Raw genomic sequence first — 13,737 nt, 5'->3', positions numbered from 1 at the left:
CTGTTTTATTATAAGTATTGATTGATATTGATGAATATGTTTGCTCGGGTGGAATCCTACAAATCAATTTTGAAGCAGATATGTTTAATCGATTTAGCTAAAAAATTGTATATAGTTCAGTCATGTTAGCTATGCCTTTATAGTACGGTAAGATTGTTGATGTTTAAAAAAAACCCCTGTATACCTACGTGTACTTATAACATTGCTTTAGTGTAATGCTGTTATAAAGTTTAATAAACAAAATAAAAATAAACAAGTCCACTGTGAATACACTAAGCAACATTTGACGCGCAATATATAATCTATCTCACGCATTACCATCGATTCGAGTGAAACAGCACATAGTCGATTTTACTCGTGCAAATTGTAATGAAAAGGATAGAATACGATACGTTTCTCGTCAAATGTCCCCAAGAGAGAGAGAGAGACGTCCCGACGCGCATTATCTTACTTCCCTCGAGGACAATTTTCCGCAGTTAGGCCTCCTGTCTGGGACCTTTCTGCGTGCGGAGTCTGAGCCGCTTATCATTCCAGCCAGCCCAGCTCCTTCAGGAAGCTGAGCACCGCCGATGGTGTACGGTAGGCGTCGCTCATGCATATAATCTATCTCACGCATTACCATCGATTCGAGTGAAACAGCGCATAGTCGATCTCACTCATGCAAATTGTATTAAAAAGGAGAGAACGATAATGTTGCCCGTCAAATGTTTACTAGAGTATCCGTGACTGAATGTGTGTGTTAGCGCCCTGCTGTCGGCGCTGGACGCGTGCCCGGCGGGGGCGGTGGTGCGGCTGGGCGTGGAGCGCGGCTACATGGCGCAGCTGCTGCGCGTGCAGCGCGCGCGCGGCGCCGTCGGCGGCCACGCCTTCGCGGCCGCGCTGCAGCTGCACACGCCTGTTTACCCTCCAGGTTATCCATATCACAACTATTTATATTCATTTATATGCCAACTATGATCGTCTTAACTTGTCACCTTGTACATGTATTGCAAATCGAGTAATCGTAACGAAAGTAAGTTTATGTATGTTAACCCTTCACGCTCTATCTACTCGATCAATCTTTTCTTTTAATTTGTCTAACAAACTTGTGTCACAAGATAACCTCAGAAATATCCTCTCAGATGAGAACCTCTTCGACGAAGAGCCTTTAGTAGAAGAAGCGTCAGACCCATGGGCGATAGCGCAGCCGGTGCCAGCGTTACCGTTGGAGCTGGTGCCCAGCTTGCTGTCCAACATGTTGGACGGCATGCTCGTGTTCCGCGGAGACGCACACACAGCTTTCACACACCTCATACAAGTCAGTATACAAGTCATCTTATTATCGTAATCCTAACTAATATTATAACTGCGAAAGTAAGTTTGTTTGTTACCTCTCTACGCTCTATCTACTCGACCAATCTTCTTGAAATTTTGCATACATGTAGTTTAAAATATGGAAAAGGACATAGGGTACCTTTCATCCCGGTAAATTAAAGCGGGTGAAGCCGCGGGCAAAAATTAGTTACCATATATTTCACCCGATGAAAGGTCATAATCAAGGGCTGCAACTTTTTTTTTTTAAATAATACATAAATTAATTACGATTTATATTAAATAATAATTTCTCACAAGCTACACTGCACTCGCCTTTCGAAACAACCACTGCTGAGAAGAAATGCTGAAAGAAACTCATTTGAACAGTGTCGGTCCCTATCATGCCAGAAAGGCTTACCATTATTGTTTCTTACAATTTTTTTTTCAGATATAAGTATAACAAAGTACATAATGTACATAGTCAAAAAGTATATAAAAACATGAATGCGATCCGAGTGCTGATAAAAACTCTGTATTGTCATTGGCCACCAGTTGGTGACGTCAGAAGTAAAGCATGCAAAGAGCAGTAGCCAGCCCCGCAACACGGCGTACACGGACACAGTGGTGGCGCACCTGCGACGTGCGGCCGCGCGCGGCGCCGGTGTGGCCGCGCTGCCCGCCGCCGCGCTGCTGCGCGCGCTGCTGCCGCTCGACAGCGCTGACGTCGCCGAGGTGCGTTGCAGATCTATACAGATACAGCGTTGTCAAAATCAAATCATTTATTCAGAAATTAGGCCTTCACAGGCACTTTTTCACGTCATATTCTAAATTAAATGATGTTTACCAAAGCTCCAAACTACTAGCATTTCGGAACGACCACTGCTGAGAAGAAATGCCGAAAGAAACTCATTCAAACAGTGTTGGTCCCTATTATGCCAGAAGGTCTTACCATTTTTTAAATATAAATTTATTTGTTATGACGTCACATGTTAAGTGTGCAAGTAGCGGCAGACCGCTCGACTCCCAGTAATAATATTTTTATAGTGTGACATGTTACTTGATTTAAAAAAAATCGTTGTTGTTATAATTATACTTTTTATTTGTCAATGTCAAGAAGTAAAGTCTTCGTATCCGTTCGTCTAGTTGATTAATTATTAGATAGATTAGTCAGAAACTCGCACGAGTGATTTTGAAAGGAAGAAAAGCTATTTATTTTCTAAATATTATACAATATTGGCGTTACGGTGCAAATTACAGTTTGCCAGAACCGAATTTTGTTAGTGTTCCCAAATTTCATTTTGCGTATGAAATTATGAGTTCTATTTATTTCTAACTCATGTTTACAGAACGGATAAAATATTATTTAATAAAAACACAAAATATTAATTTAAACTAAAAACTATGTAATTTAAAGATAACTTATAAATACTTATAAATTTATATTAATTTCTTGTTGGAAACACCAACGTAAGAAGCGGTAAACGGGTAGAACCTCCCATTCTAGGTCCATTTAACCGGAGTACGGAAAATGCAATGATTTGTTTATAGTGCGCGTCAGCCTTGCTGTCGCAGTCGAAGTGCGTCGGGACGCCGCTGGCGGCGCGCGCGCAGCGCCGGCCTCTGCCCAAACTTGACGTCAACGCCGACAGGGAACACCTCGTCGCTTGTACGTATACTTCCAGGCCTACTTCGACCAGACCTGATGAGGAACAAACTTATCAGGGACTCAAAACATCTTGTTTGATGGTTTTAACTACTCAACTCCGGCGCTGTGCGATCCTTTTTGTCCGCAACTTGGTCAACGTGAATTTATCTGCGAAGGCGGAACAGACATTAAAGTAGCTTATATTTGAACGGGGGTCTTTAAATACATGCATATTAAATTTCCTCAAAATCGGTCCAGCGGTTTAGCCGTGAAAGTGGAACAGACAGACTTTCGCATTTATAATATGGATGTGCAGCAGATTTAAGCATATTTTTCAACAGTATTAGAAGCCGCGACGCCGAGCACACTGGAAGCCATTGGGAATCATATCATAGAAACACAGGACACACAACTAGTTGTGGACGTCATATCACACCTATTGGAGAAGAACCAGAAGGGGCAGTATGAAGTGCAGGTATATTATTCGAAAATGTTTGATTACTCTAATTAAAATTATATTGTAGTGAAAAATACGCGATAAACATTTGATTTATGTCGAATATTTTGCGATTTCAGTTGTTTGTGACAGAGTTGACCTGTAATTACGATGTTCGACAATAAGTAAGGGTATATAATACAGATAAAAGAAAATATCTGAAAACCGTTAGATGTAAATAAACAAAATATGCTATATTTTCCGGAGCCCGAGTCCAAATCGCTGTTTTAAATACCTAATTGATTTTTCAAATACCTAATTGTTTCATTTATTGTATTCTTAATTTCAAAAGTTGAATTAGCTTTTTCTTCATATTGACCGATATTACTAACAACGATGTCCTATTTTATTGAAGATGGCATTAGGCATCTGCCATGATAACCGTTACGAGCGTGTTCCCATTGCTCCGTTGTTTGCTATAGGGTTTGACCCCTCCCTACATGCGTTGTCTTCCACTTCATACAATTCCTACGTTGACAGATGTCAAAATGACGTAAGACGTCGCAACGCAACTGAGCAATGAGCTCTGACTTGTAATATATTTGAGCAGATTAAAAGCGAAAGCGGCGAAGTCCAACCAGCCCTGTTTTCCCGCGGAGGCCTGGGCTGTGGGCTGCTGCTGGACTGGCTCGCGGAGCTGCAGCGGGAGATCCTGGGGCCCGACCCCGGCAGGCAGATGAGACTGATGTTTGTCGAGGTTAATATAATACATTAGAATGAAAAACGTCCAAAACGTGTTTTTGAACACGTTTTGCTCGAAATTTTACGGTACTAGGTTTTTAACGTCAAAAAAATATCAAAATTCTTTATTAAATTTAAGACGATATACATCACTTATTGACGTCAAGAAATTATTTAAACTAAGTCCACCGCCGGCTTCCAAAGGGCAGGTGAAGAAGAAGCGGCGCAACAAACTTCACCGCGGCCATATCTCCAAAGACGTCAATTAACAAATGTAGGTCTTATACATTAAAAAATGTCTTACGTCATACTTGTCAACTTATTGACATTCATTCATCATTTAAACATCAAAATTTGCAGTTAGGCCATGTTGTATTATTGGTTTTCTATATTATTATAATAAAGAGGATGACGTTTGTCAGTTTGTGACTATGTATGTTTGAGGCGGGTAATCTCCGAAACTACCGAACCGATTTCAGAAATTCTTTCACCATTGAAAAGGTACATTATCCAAGATTGCTATAGGCTATATTTTATCTAAAAATTCCCACGGGAGCGAAGCGCCGGGCAACATCTAGTACGGTATAAAAGTATCGACAAAATAAATCCACGCTGTGCCTATTAATTACTGAATTTTCGCCGTCAAGTCCTTAGATTTATCCCAGAGCTAGTCTGAATATATGTTCGACTTTTTAAGATTAGTATTTTCAACCCCGACGACAGAAGGAGGGGAGTTATAAGTTTTGACGTGTCTGTGTATCTGTATTGACATACGTCCGTGGCATCGTAGTAGCTAAACGGCTGATCCGATTTTGATCTAGTTTTTTTTTTTTTTATTTGAAGGGGAATTTAATCGAATGGTTTCTTAGCTATGTTTTGAAAATGTGCTTTCAGCCCTTTGGACATTTTTAGCTCTTTTATAGCAGATAAGATGATGCCAGCGACTTTAGAGCGGGGCTTCTTAAATGTTAAATTTAGTTTTTATTTTATTTGTGTCCAAATTTGTAAATCAAAATTGTTTCCTTTTGTTACTTGATAATCTAAATCTTGGATAAAGACGTGATACTATATCCATTAATATTGTGTTTGGCATTCCATCTAAAAGATATACCATTCAACTAAGGAATTAGTATAGCGAGAGTATTTACTTTACAAATATGTTCCTAGATGGCGCTTTACGTTTTTAAAACTCGGTATGGTTTCGCCCAACTGTTTGCATATAGTCTCAGATCAACATAGTAATAAATGAGTGACGCGCAGTAGTAGTGACAATTGTAATTTTCTTTTATGAAGGATGAAACGATTGATTTTAATTTTTAATCTCAGGGCTGCGCGGCTTGGCGGCCCCTGTTGGTGACGTTGCTGGCGCACCGAGCTTGTTGGCGGACTCTGCACACAGCGCTCGAATCTCTGTTATCTGTGGACGGGTGAGTCTAGCTGTCAGAACTTCTCAGCCATCGTCTATATTCTGAACGTTTAACCAGTTTCTTCCTCAGGTATTGAGCGTCCGAGCCCAAGGTCCACTTTTCTGCTTTTTCTCCTATAATGCGCACGGTCTTTGGTATTCTTAGTTGTCAGACCATTCAATTGGCACGCATATCATTCTTGACGACATCAAGACAGAATATGCTATGTTTGTCCCTTCTGCCAGGAGCAGGCGGAGCGGCATAGCCAGATATTTTTTTCTTACTTAATTTGACGTATGTATCTTGGGTTACAGTAACACTAACAGTGAACAGTAACACTTCATCCCTTTGATTACGTACGAGGCGACTAAGGAACACGCAGCCTTAGCGGCTAAAAGACATCAATGATATTCCTAAAGAGAGTTGAAGTGAGCAAGGGACCGGTTGTAAAATCGCACAGACTCTTTAAAATTTTAAAGTGTCGGTGCGATTTTACAACCTCAGTTCGAAGTCAGTACCTCGTGAAAGAATTTGTTCATACATTTGATCTTTACAGGTACTGCTTTGTAAAAACGTTTTGACATTGACGTGTCACATTCATCAAAGCTACAAACTACTAGCATTCCATCCGCGAATGCAATAATTGCGAGTTATCGGCTTATTATAATCTTTTGTGTTGTCCCCAGCGAATGGGCGGCGAGTTCGGTTCTGGACTTCGCGGAGACCCTGATCGGGAGTCCCCGCGTGTGGCAGGGCCGCGACAGGGTGACCCCGCGGCACTGCGGCGTGGAGGACACGCTGCAAATGAGGCACGACCAGGTCAGTGTCTGTTGCTCGCCCGAGGCTGTGTGTTCGAATTCAAATCATTTATTCAGAAATTAGACCTTCACAGGCACTTTTCTCGTCAATTTTTATATTTATAGTTATTTCTCACAAGCTACAAACTACTGGCATTTCGGAACGACCACTGCTGAGAAGAAATGCCGAAAGAAACTCATTTGAACAGTGTCGGTCCCTATCATACCAGATCGGCTTACCATTCTTGTTTCTTACAATGTTTTTTTCTAATAATATATAAAAGTACATAATGTACATAGTCAAAAGATATATCAAAACAGGTTGTGATTATGATAAGAGTGCTGATTATAATATATATAATTTTTTGTGTACCGCGTAAATTTCTATTTCGAGTTAGTATAGGATTTAGAATGTGCTTTCTAAACATGGGATTTTCTTTTTAGGAAAATAATAACAAAAAATCTTTGTTTACAAAAATATATTTTAATCACAGTAAATATTAATTATTTATCGCTATATTACTTTGGCATACACGTAGGTATATTTCTTTGACATCATTTGATATTCCGTTACACGGGGAAAGGAACATGAACAGATGCACCGCACCCAGCCAGCTCGGAGGCTGAAACGGACGAACTGAATACAGGCCGTTGGCCGTACCTATGCGACGCTGCTTCCATCCATCAAAGTCACGTTTGCTGGAACATACGTCCTTCGTCTACACGCTTCACCTTGCCACCAAAAAGGAAAAAGCATTGAAAAATTATTACAGTTTAAAATTGTGTAAAATATTTTACAGAATTTTTCGACAACAAAAATTGAGAATTGTGACTTTATTCAGTTAAATTGTAATTTATATACTAAAGAACAGGGATTAAAGGTATCAATTATAATTATATAACGCGTAAGTTTAAAAGTAGAAATTGTAATTTCAATTTTAAAATCTGCCATTTTGTTTCACAATCAGTCATAAACTTCCATTTTGATGTCTGCTATGTCGATGTTGTTCGCCCTTGTCCTTTTCGTCCGCATATTTGTGCTCTGAAACAACACGAAAATTGGAACGGCGGTGGTTCCCGCCCACAATCCATATGGCCGGTCTGTGTGACCTGCTTTAGAATAGTCCTGGGACCACCTCGTATCGTGTTGTGGATGTCGTACAAATGTATAACAAGTTTATTTGTTAGGTAAATTTAAAAAAAAAAAAACACCGACTTTCAATATTCATTTCGCTACAACTTTTAAACGGCTCAACCAATTTTGATCAAACATATCTAAGAACCACCGCATAAAAATTAGCTATCAAATAAAAAAAACTACTACTGCCACGTACTAAGACAGACAGACTGACAAACAGAGACACTTAGCGGTCGAACTTATAACACCCCTCATTTTGCGTCGGGGTTTAAAAATCATAGGCATCAGTATCATTCTCAAAGGGAGTTTTACGTCAGACAGTCTGCCAGTATAAAATTACAGATAAATCTTCCAAATATTTGTATGTTCTTACTAGATTTTAATAGCACTAGAATTATTTAAATTTTATAGTGGAATAGTTAGTGACCCTAAGTTCAACATTTTCTACCGCGGGCGTAGCCGCGGGCAACACTTACAAAATATAAAAATAATTGATACCTCACCGATCTCGAGTTGTAGTTTCTTGATCTCCAAAAGGACTTTCATCTTCTTCGTCTCGTAGTACTCCGCAATGGCGATGTTCTTACGCACTACGTCGCTGCGCCGGCGCACCATCCCTGTTGCACGTTTGTTATGTTATAGTTTAATTTTCAATATAGGCTCGAACGCAAAATCAATGAGAGTGAAAGACCAAAAATGGTATGTGTCTCACCACTAAACGTTCCAGTTTTTTTTTATGATATCAGACGGTGTAGTAAGTAAGGTAAGTGATCACCGCTGCCCAATTTGTGAGTGCGTGGTTCTCAGAGCGTTTCGACCGCGCTGTCATCCGATCTTGCTAATTTTGCTATACTTAAGTATCAGAGGTATATTGTGAGCAGTGGTGGATTTACGTAATTTCTGATTCACACCCGGGCTTAAACCCATTTATCAAATGGGTTTACACCGGGTGAAAAAGGTTTAAAACTTAACAATAGCCCATTATGCCATACATAAATCATTCCATGTCATAAAATATTGGTTAATTATTACTAATCCACATGTTATGATTTGTGGTCACAGGGCTGAAAGTCTCTCACATTGGAATATTTTACATCGTCAAGAAAAAAAGCGATAGTTGATATAACTATCGCAATTTTTTTTTTATAAATCTTGGCGAAATTTTTGGCGAATATAGGCAAACGAAATATAGAAAATCCATTACTGTCGCGTCGTGTAGTGTTTGTAAATAGAACTATTATATATTGGTAGTTGAATTAAATTGTATTGACTTTTTAAATTTCACAAGAAAAATAACAATTTTATACAATTTTCATATTAAAATCAATCGGCGGGAATATTTGTATCTGTCATTGTGAAAAAATATTTTAAATTAAGGAATGCAAAATTACTTTTTTTTTGTTGGTTGCCAGTGCAACGTCAATCCTGAACAATGATGACAGATGAGATGGTACGTCGTAAATGGCGTGAAAACTCTTTTTTCATGCCCAACCTATGTAACCTATGCACAGCCTATGGCTGAATATTATTGTCGTACCTCTGGACCTCTGCGTCAAGATCTCTTTCTGTACCGGCGGTGCGCAGTCCTCAGACTCGCTGGAGTCTAGGGTGCTGTGGGAGTCACTGGCCTTGTCGTCTAGAGGGTCTCTTTTGCTTTTCACATGACATGACTCCACCTGGATGAAGAAACAATTGTTCAAACATTCATTCGCATCGATCGATACAGATAAACACGTAGCAGCGCGTTATTACATGCTGTCCGTTTTTTCCATATCGTGTGAGCATCATCAAAAAAGATAACACTACGATCTCGGGGGCGCAGTGGTAAAGTGCTTGCCTCTAAACCGAGAGGTCCCGGGTTCGAACCCCGGTCGGGTCATGATGGAAAATGATCTTTTTCTGATTGGCCCGGGTCTAGGATGTTTATATATATACGTATTTGTTATAAAATATAGTATCGTTGAGTTAGTATCCCATAACACAAGTCTCGAACTTACTTTGGGGCTAGCTTAATTTGTGTGATTTTGTCCTAATATATTTATTTATTTATACGTGTAATCATAGTGATAGACATAAGCTGATTGTTTTCAAAAATCGTTATATTTTTAACCGGGTTTTTGATTATCCGTATACCCATTATTATACATTGAACTATAATTATAACAAATAAATAAAAGTTAACTTAAGTTGAAATATATTTTGTAAATATTTATTTTTTTATTGGCATAACTATCACGCACACTATCAAAGTGTACTGGGAGCTCCTGATTGCCGAAATTATTTATCGACATCGTGTCATCGGGGTCGTGGGTTCCATCCTCTGGTCTCTCGTGGTCGTTTAAGGTCGACATGTCTTCAGGCTCCGGAGAGAATCTGTTGTTTTCTTGAGACATCGTCGGCGATGGGCCCTGCTTCTAGAAAATAATTGTCATTTGTGAAAAACTGCGTAACTGGTTGACAGTAAGAGCCATGCCCCATGCTCAGTCGCGCTCCGTTGCGTCGACGCATTACGTTGCCGAGTCGAAAAAGTCGTTTGTGTACGTCGAAAATTAATACAATTTCTGTGTTGTCGAAGCGCGATAAAGCAATGTGGCATGGCGTTAAGTGATCCCCACATGAGATAAGTTGCCACCGATGCTAGAAACTAACCAATAATTTAATCAATTGTAAGTACGTATAGGTACGTCACTACTCATAAATGAACAGTTGACAACACCTCAAAGCGGAAAGTGGCCGAAATCATTGCACATGTATGTATATTTTTCGTATTAATTTTAAATAATGTACTGTATAAAATCATTAGAAACATACTGAGATGCAGTATGTATGTATATATATATATATATATATATGATGATGAGATGCTCAGCATCCTAACAAATATTATAAATGTAAAAGTATGTTTGTTTATTACCTCTTCACGCTCTATCTACTCAACCAATCTTCTTGAAATTTTGCATACATGTAGTTTGAAGTATGGAGAAGGGCGTAGGGTATACCTACCATTCCTTTCATCCCCCCAAAATTAACGTGTGCGAAGCCGCGGGCAAAAGCTAGTGAAAACTAAACTATACGCTTTGAAGATTCGGCCTCTAGACATGCCTGACGTCAACCCAATTTGTTTTTAATTCAGCTGTCAATGCTTTTTATCCCTAAAACCCCACACGAACCAATTCTACGCCCAATTTGATTAGATTGACAATCAAATTGGGTCGTGTGGACAGAAATATGAAATTCAAGGTCATTGGGTGGCCGGTATCGCCCGATTTGGGATTGCTCAGTCAAATACGGAAATTCACGATATAGTTGTGCACGTGTGGACGGACGATCAGATTGTACCCAATTCAATCGGCAATCAAATTGGGCAATCAGATTGTGTCGTGTGGAAGGTGTTTTAGTTGTCCTTGATATTCACGAAGGATATTGCATGGATTTAGAGTACCTACTAATTCCATGGGATCATGACTACGTCTCAGGTGTTACAGATATAAAACATTACTTTGAAACTATTTTTATATTAACCATTCTTATTTTAATGAAGATTATGATTCAATAAATACATTACCACAACAGTGTTTCCGTTGACCAAATCCTTAATTTCATCCATCGAATTTCTGGCCGCCGGTATCATATCGAGTATGTTTCTGAAAGCCGCATCATCAAATAAGCCCTCATACAAAGTGTTTAGTTCTATTAAAGTGCCATACAATTTCTCTTTGCTGCTATTAGTGTTTTTAAGTTTCTTCGCATTCTCCCTGTTGCTCTCTCTGATGCTTTTGTATAGCTTTTTGTGTCGAAAATAGAAGTGTCGTAACAAATTTGCGCCATGCTGGCCCTGCAATACTTGCAATGTTTGTTACCTGCACAGTTTAAACAATCCTACTCCTCTTAACTAATATTATAAATGCGAAAGTAAGTTTGTTATCTCATCACGCTTAAACATGTAGTTTGAAGTAAGTAATTTAATTATGATTCAAGCGGTGGTGGTGTAATGGTTATGGCCCCCGCTTGTGGATCGAAAGGTCCCAGGTTCGAATCCTACTCGTGCCACATGAGTTTGCATACCAATCTGACCATGTACCTATAGTAGTTTTCATCGACCACTCCATTAATATGCCAAGAAAGTTGTTGTGTGTGTTTCATTCCACGTAATGACCACGACCCTCGGCCATGAGGAATACGACTATGAAGAAGAAGAATTTAATTATGTGCAAATACATATTTATAAAATATTACCAATAAATTCATTACCAAATAAAAACAAAGTACTATCGATATAAAAATATCGATTAGGTATTCGGCAACACTAGTCCGTACCGTTACCGTAGTTAGTAGCGATATCATTTACCGAAATACCAAAAAGTTACTACTTTGTGTATTGTTTGATATTTTATGATAAATAACTATCGTTATCATTTAATCTACAAGAAGACGTCTGAAACTTTTCTAATTACATACAAAAAAATTCTAACCTAAAAATATAAATAACAATCATACCTTCAATAATGCTGTGCAACCATCAATCAAACACTTAGATGTTTTGGAAACTTCGTCGTATTCATAATATTCGTAAACACGATTCCTCTTCTTTCTTCCCATTTCTTAACAACGATAATAAAAATATTACGTAGTTGACGCTCCGTGATGTGCGATGTGTGACTGACGCGAGTCGCTATAATTGCGTGCGGAGGGGGTGGGGGGCTGGATACAATGACCCGAGTCGATCGTCGGCGGCCACATCGCAAAACCGGTTAACGCTGGTAACGTTACTTGAAGTGTTCCATTTGATATTCTTAAATGAATTCGATACAATTCTTAAATTAATACGATTCGGGCGTTACCGATACTCTCAACGATAAGGCATCGATGCTTTCTGTCACCGCTGACGGCCGATGGCAGCCAGCCGTCAAATAGTGTACCCCGTATTTGTCGTAGAAAAATAACTTATCGATAATCTTATCCTAACGAAATTATAAAGAGGAATGATTTGTTTGGAAGTAGATAAATTCGAACAACAACTATAGGAAATTTAAATAATGTAACCGGCAGAGATTCAAACTGGTTTCCGACGAAATTTAGTAAATAAATAAATATATTAGGACAAATCACACAGACTGAGCTAGCCCCAAAGTAAGTTCAAGACGTGTGTTATGGTATCCCATAACACACGTCTTGAACTTACTTTGGAGTATCCTCAACGATACTATATTTTATAACAAATACATATATAGACAGACATCCAAGACCCGGGCCAATCAGAAAAAGATCATTTTCCATCATGACCCGACCGGAGATCGAACCCGGGACCTCTCGGTTCAGAGGCAAGCACTTTACCACTGCGCCACCGAGGTCGTCAAAAGTACAATGTGCTCTTCTCATTTTTAACTGAAGTGTATACATAAACATTATTTAATTATGAACGTGACACCAAAATTTTCCAACCGGCAAGTGTTGAACAAATTATCATAGCATTTCACTGAACAAAAATAAATTTTCACAAATCTTGTTTATGATTTTTATTTCATGACTGAAAATGCGTGCGACACAATTATTATGTTCATCAATAAATTTTATATCTATCACTTTCCGTACCTAACTTGTGCCCGTTGAGATTTTCATTTGGGTGTGTGCAATTGTGTGTACTCGCACTAAACCCGTAAGATACCACATCTCCCCTTATTTATTTTTTCTATGATGTATACTCATCAAGTTTTTCATTAATTTTTAAAGTATGGCCTTATTTAAATCAGTCCTTACACTTTTCTGACTAGCCAGTGTATAAACTGGTTTAAATAAGTCGGGGTAGCCCGTCGTCCCTGTCCCTCCGAGCGCTGTTCTTGAAGTTGTTCTGCTTTAGCTGGTACGGCCTTCGCGGGCAGCTCTATATCTTGGCGTTGAACTGTTCTGATATATGCTGGAATAACAAGTCATCGGCTCATACTTCGTGGCGTGTGGTTCCGCCTTAGAATACGGTCACTCACACACACACAATCGTTTTGTCTTTTAATATTGTTGTCTCATTTTATGCAAATAAACTTCTTCACTAAATAATATCCTGGATGTCTTACAAGGCGGTCAAGGGTAACAATAGCATTGCTAAAGTGAACTAACGTCAGGCAAGCGGCCGGTTGTAAAATCACAGCAAAATCATACAAATTTATTTGTTTTTATTCTGACCTGGGGCTTTGGGGCCTCACCGCTAAGAATGAAACGGAGTGCTAGCTCATATGACATTTTAGTTGGAATCAAGACGCAAAAATATGGATGTTATAAGTTTAGGT

At 39.1% G+C, this 13,737-nt stretch overlaps 2 protein-coding genes across 8 annotated transcripts in view; one reads left to right on the top strand and one right to left on the bottom strand.

Annotated features, from left to right (window-relative positions):
• The window catches only part of IntS1 (Integrator 1), a 45,320-nt gene that overhangs the window by 24,645 nt on the left and 6,938 nt on the right, over positions 1 to 13,737 (top strand). The window contains exons 23-30 of the mRNA XM_053757582.2: positions 744 to 910; positions 1,122 to 1,297; positions 1,846 to 2,025; positions 2,842 to 2,959; positions 3,280 to 3,413; positions 3,985 to 4,131; positions 5,442 to 5,542; positions 6,208 to 6,340. Of these exons, the coding sequence (XP_053613557.1) occupies positions 744 to 910; positions 1,122 to 1,297; positions 1,846 to 2,025; positions 2,842 to 2,959; positions 3,280 to 3,413; positions 3,985 to 4,131; positions 5,442 to 5,542; positions 6,208 to 6,340 (1,156 nt within the window). The remainder of the gene's footprint in view (positions 1 to 743; positions 911 to 1,121; positions 1,298 to 1,845; positions 2,026 to 2,841; positions 2,960 to 3,279; positions 3,414 to 3,984; positions 4,132 to 5,441; positions 5,543 to 6,207; positions 6,341 to 13,737) is intronic.
• LOC128677048 (uncharacterized) lies at positions 6,783 to 12,329 on the bottom strand. Of its 7 annotated transcripts, none has more exons than XM_053757610.2 (6): positions 11,954 to 12,329; positions 11,022 to 11,291; positions 9,697 to 9,867; positions 8,994 to 9,132; positions 7,955 to 8,073; positions 6,783 to 7,360 (listed from the first exon to the last, which is right to left on the bottom strand). In XM_053757610.2, exons 1-6 carry the CDS (start codon positions 12,053 to 12,055, stop codon positions 7,283 to 7,285), a joined length of 879 nt encoding a protein of 292 aa, XP_053613585.1. In that variant the 5' UTR covers positions 12,056 to 12,329; the 3' UTR covers positions 6,783 to 7,282. The 7 variants fall into 7 exon arrangements, with proteins under 7 accessions (XP_053613585.1, XP_053613587.1, XP_053613588.1 ...); XM_053757612.2 differs by having other exon boundaries at positions 6,783 to 7,050; positions 7,960 to 8,073; positions 9,697 to 9,870; positions 11,954 to 12,327; XM_053757613.2 differs by having other exon boundaries at positions 6,783 to 7,050; positions 9,697 to 9,870; positions 11,954 to 12,326.

Source organism: Plodia interpunctella, chromosome 17 (genome assembly GCF_027563975.2).
Source record: "Plodia interpunctella isolate USDA-ARS_2022_Savannah chromosome 17, ilPloInte3.2, whole genome shotgun sequence".
NCBI classification, from domain to species: domain Eukaryota; kingdom Metazoa; phylum Arthropoda; class Insecta; order Lepidoptera; family Pyralidae; genus Plodia; species Plodia interpunctella.
Note: the sequence above shows the minus strand (reverse complement) of the source record. Positions and strands in the feature narration are given on the sequence as shown.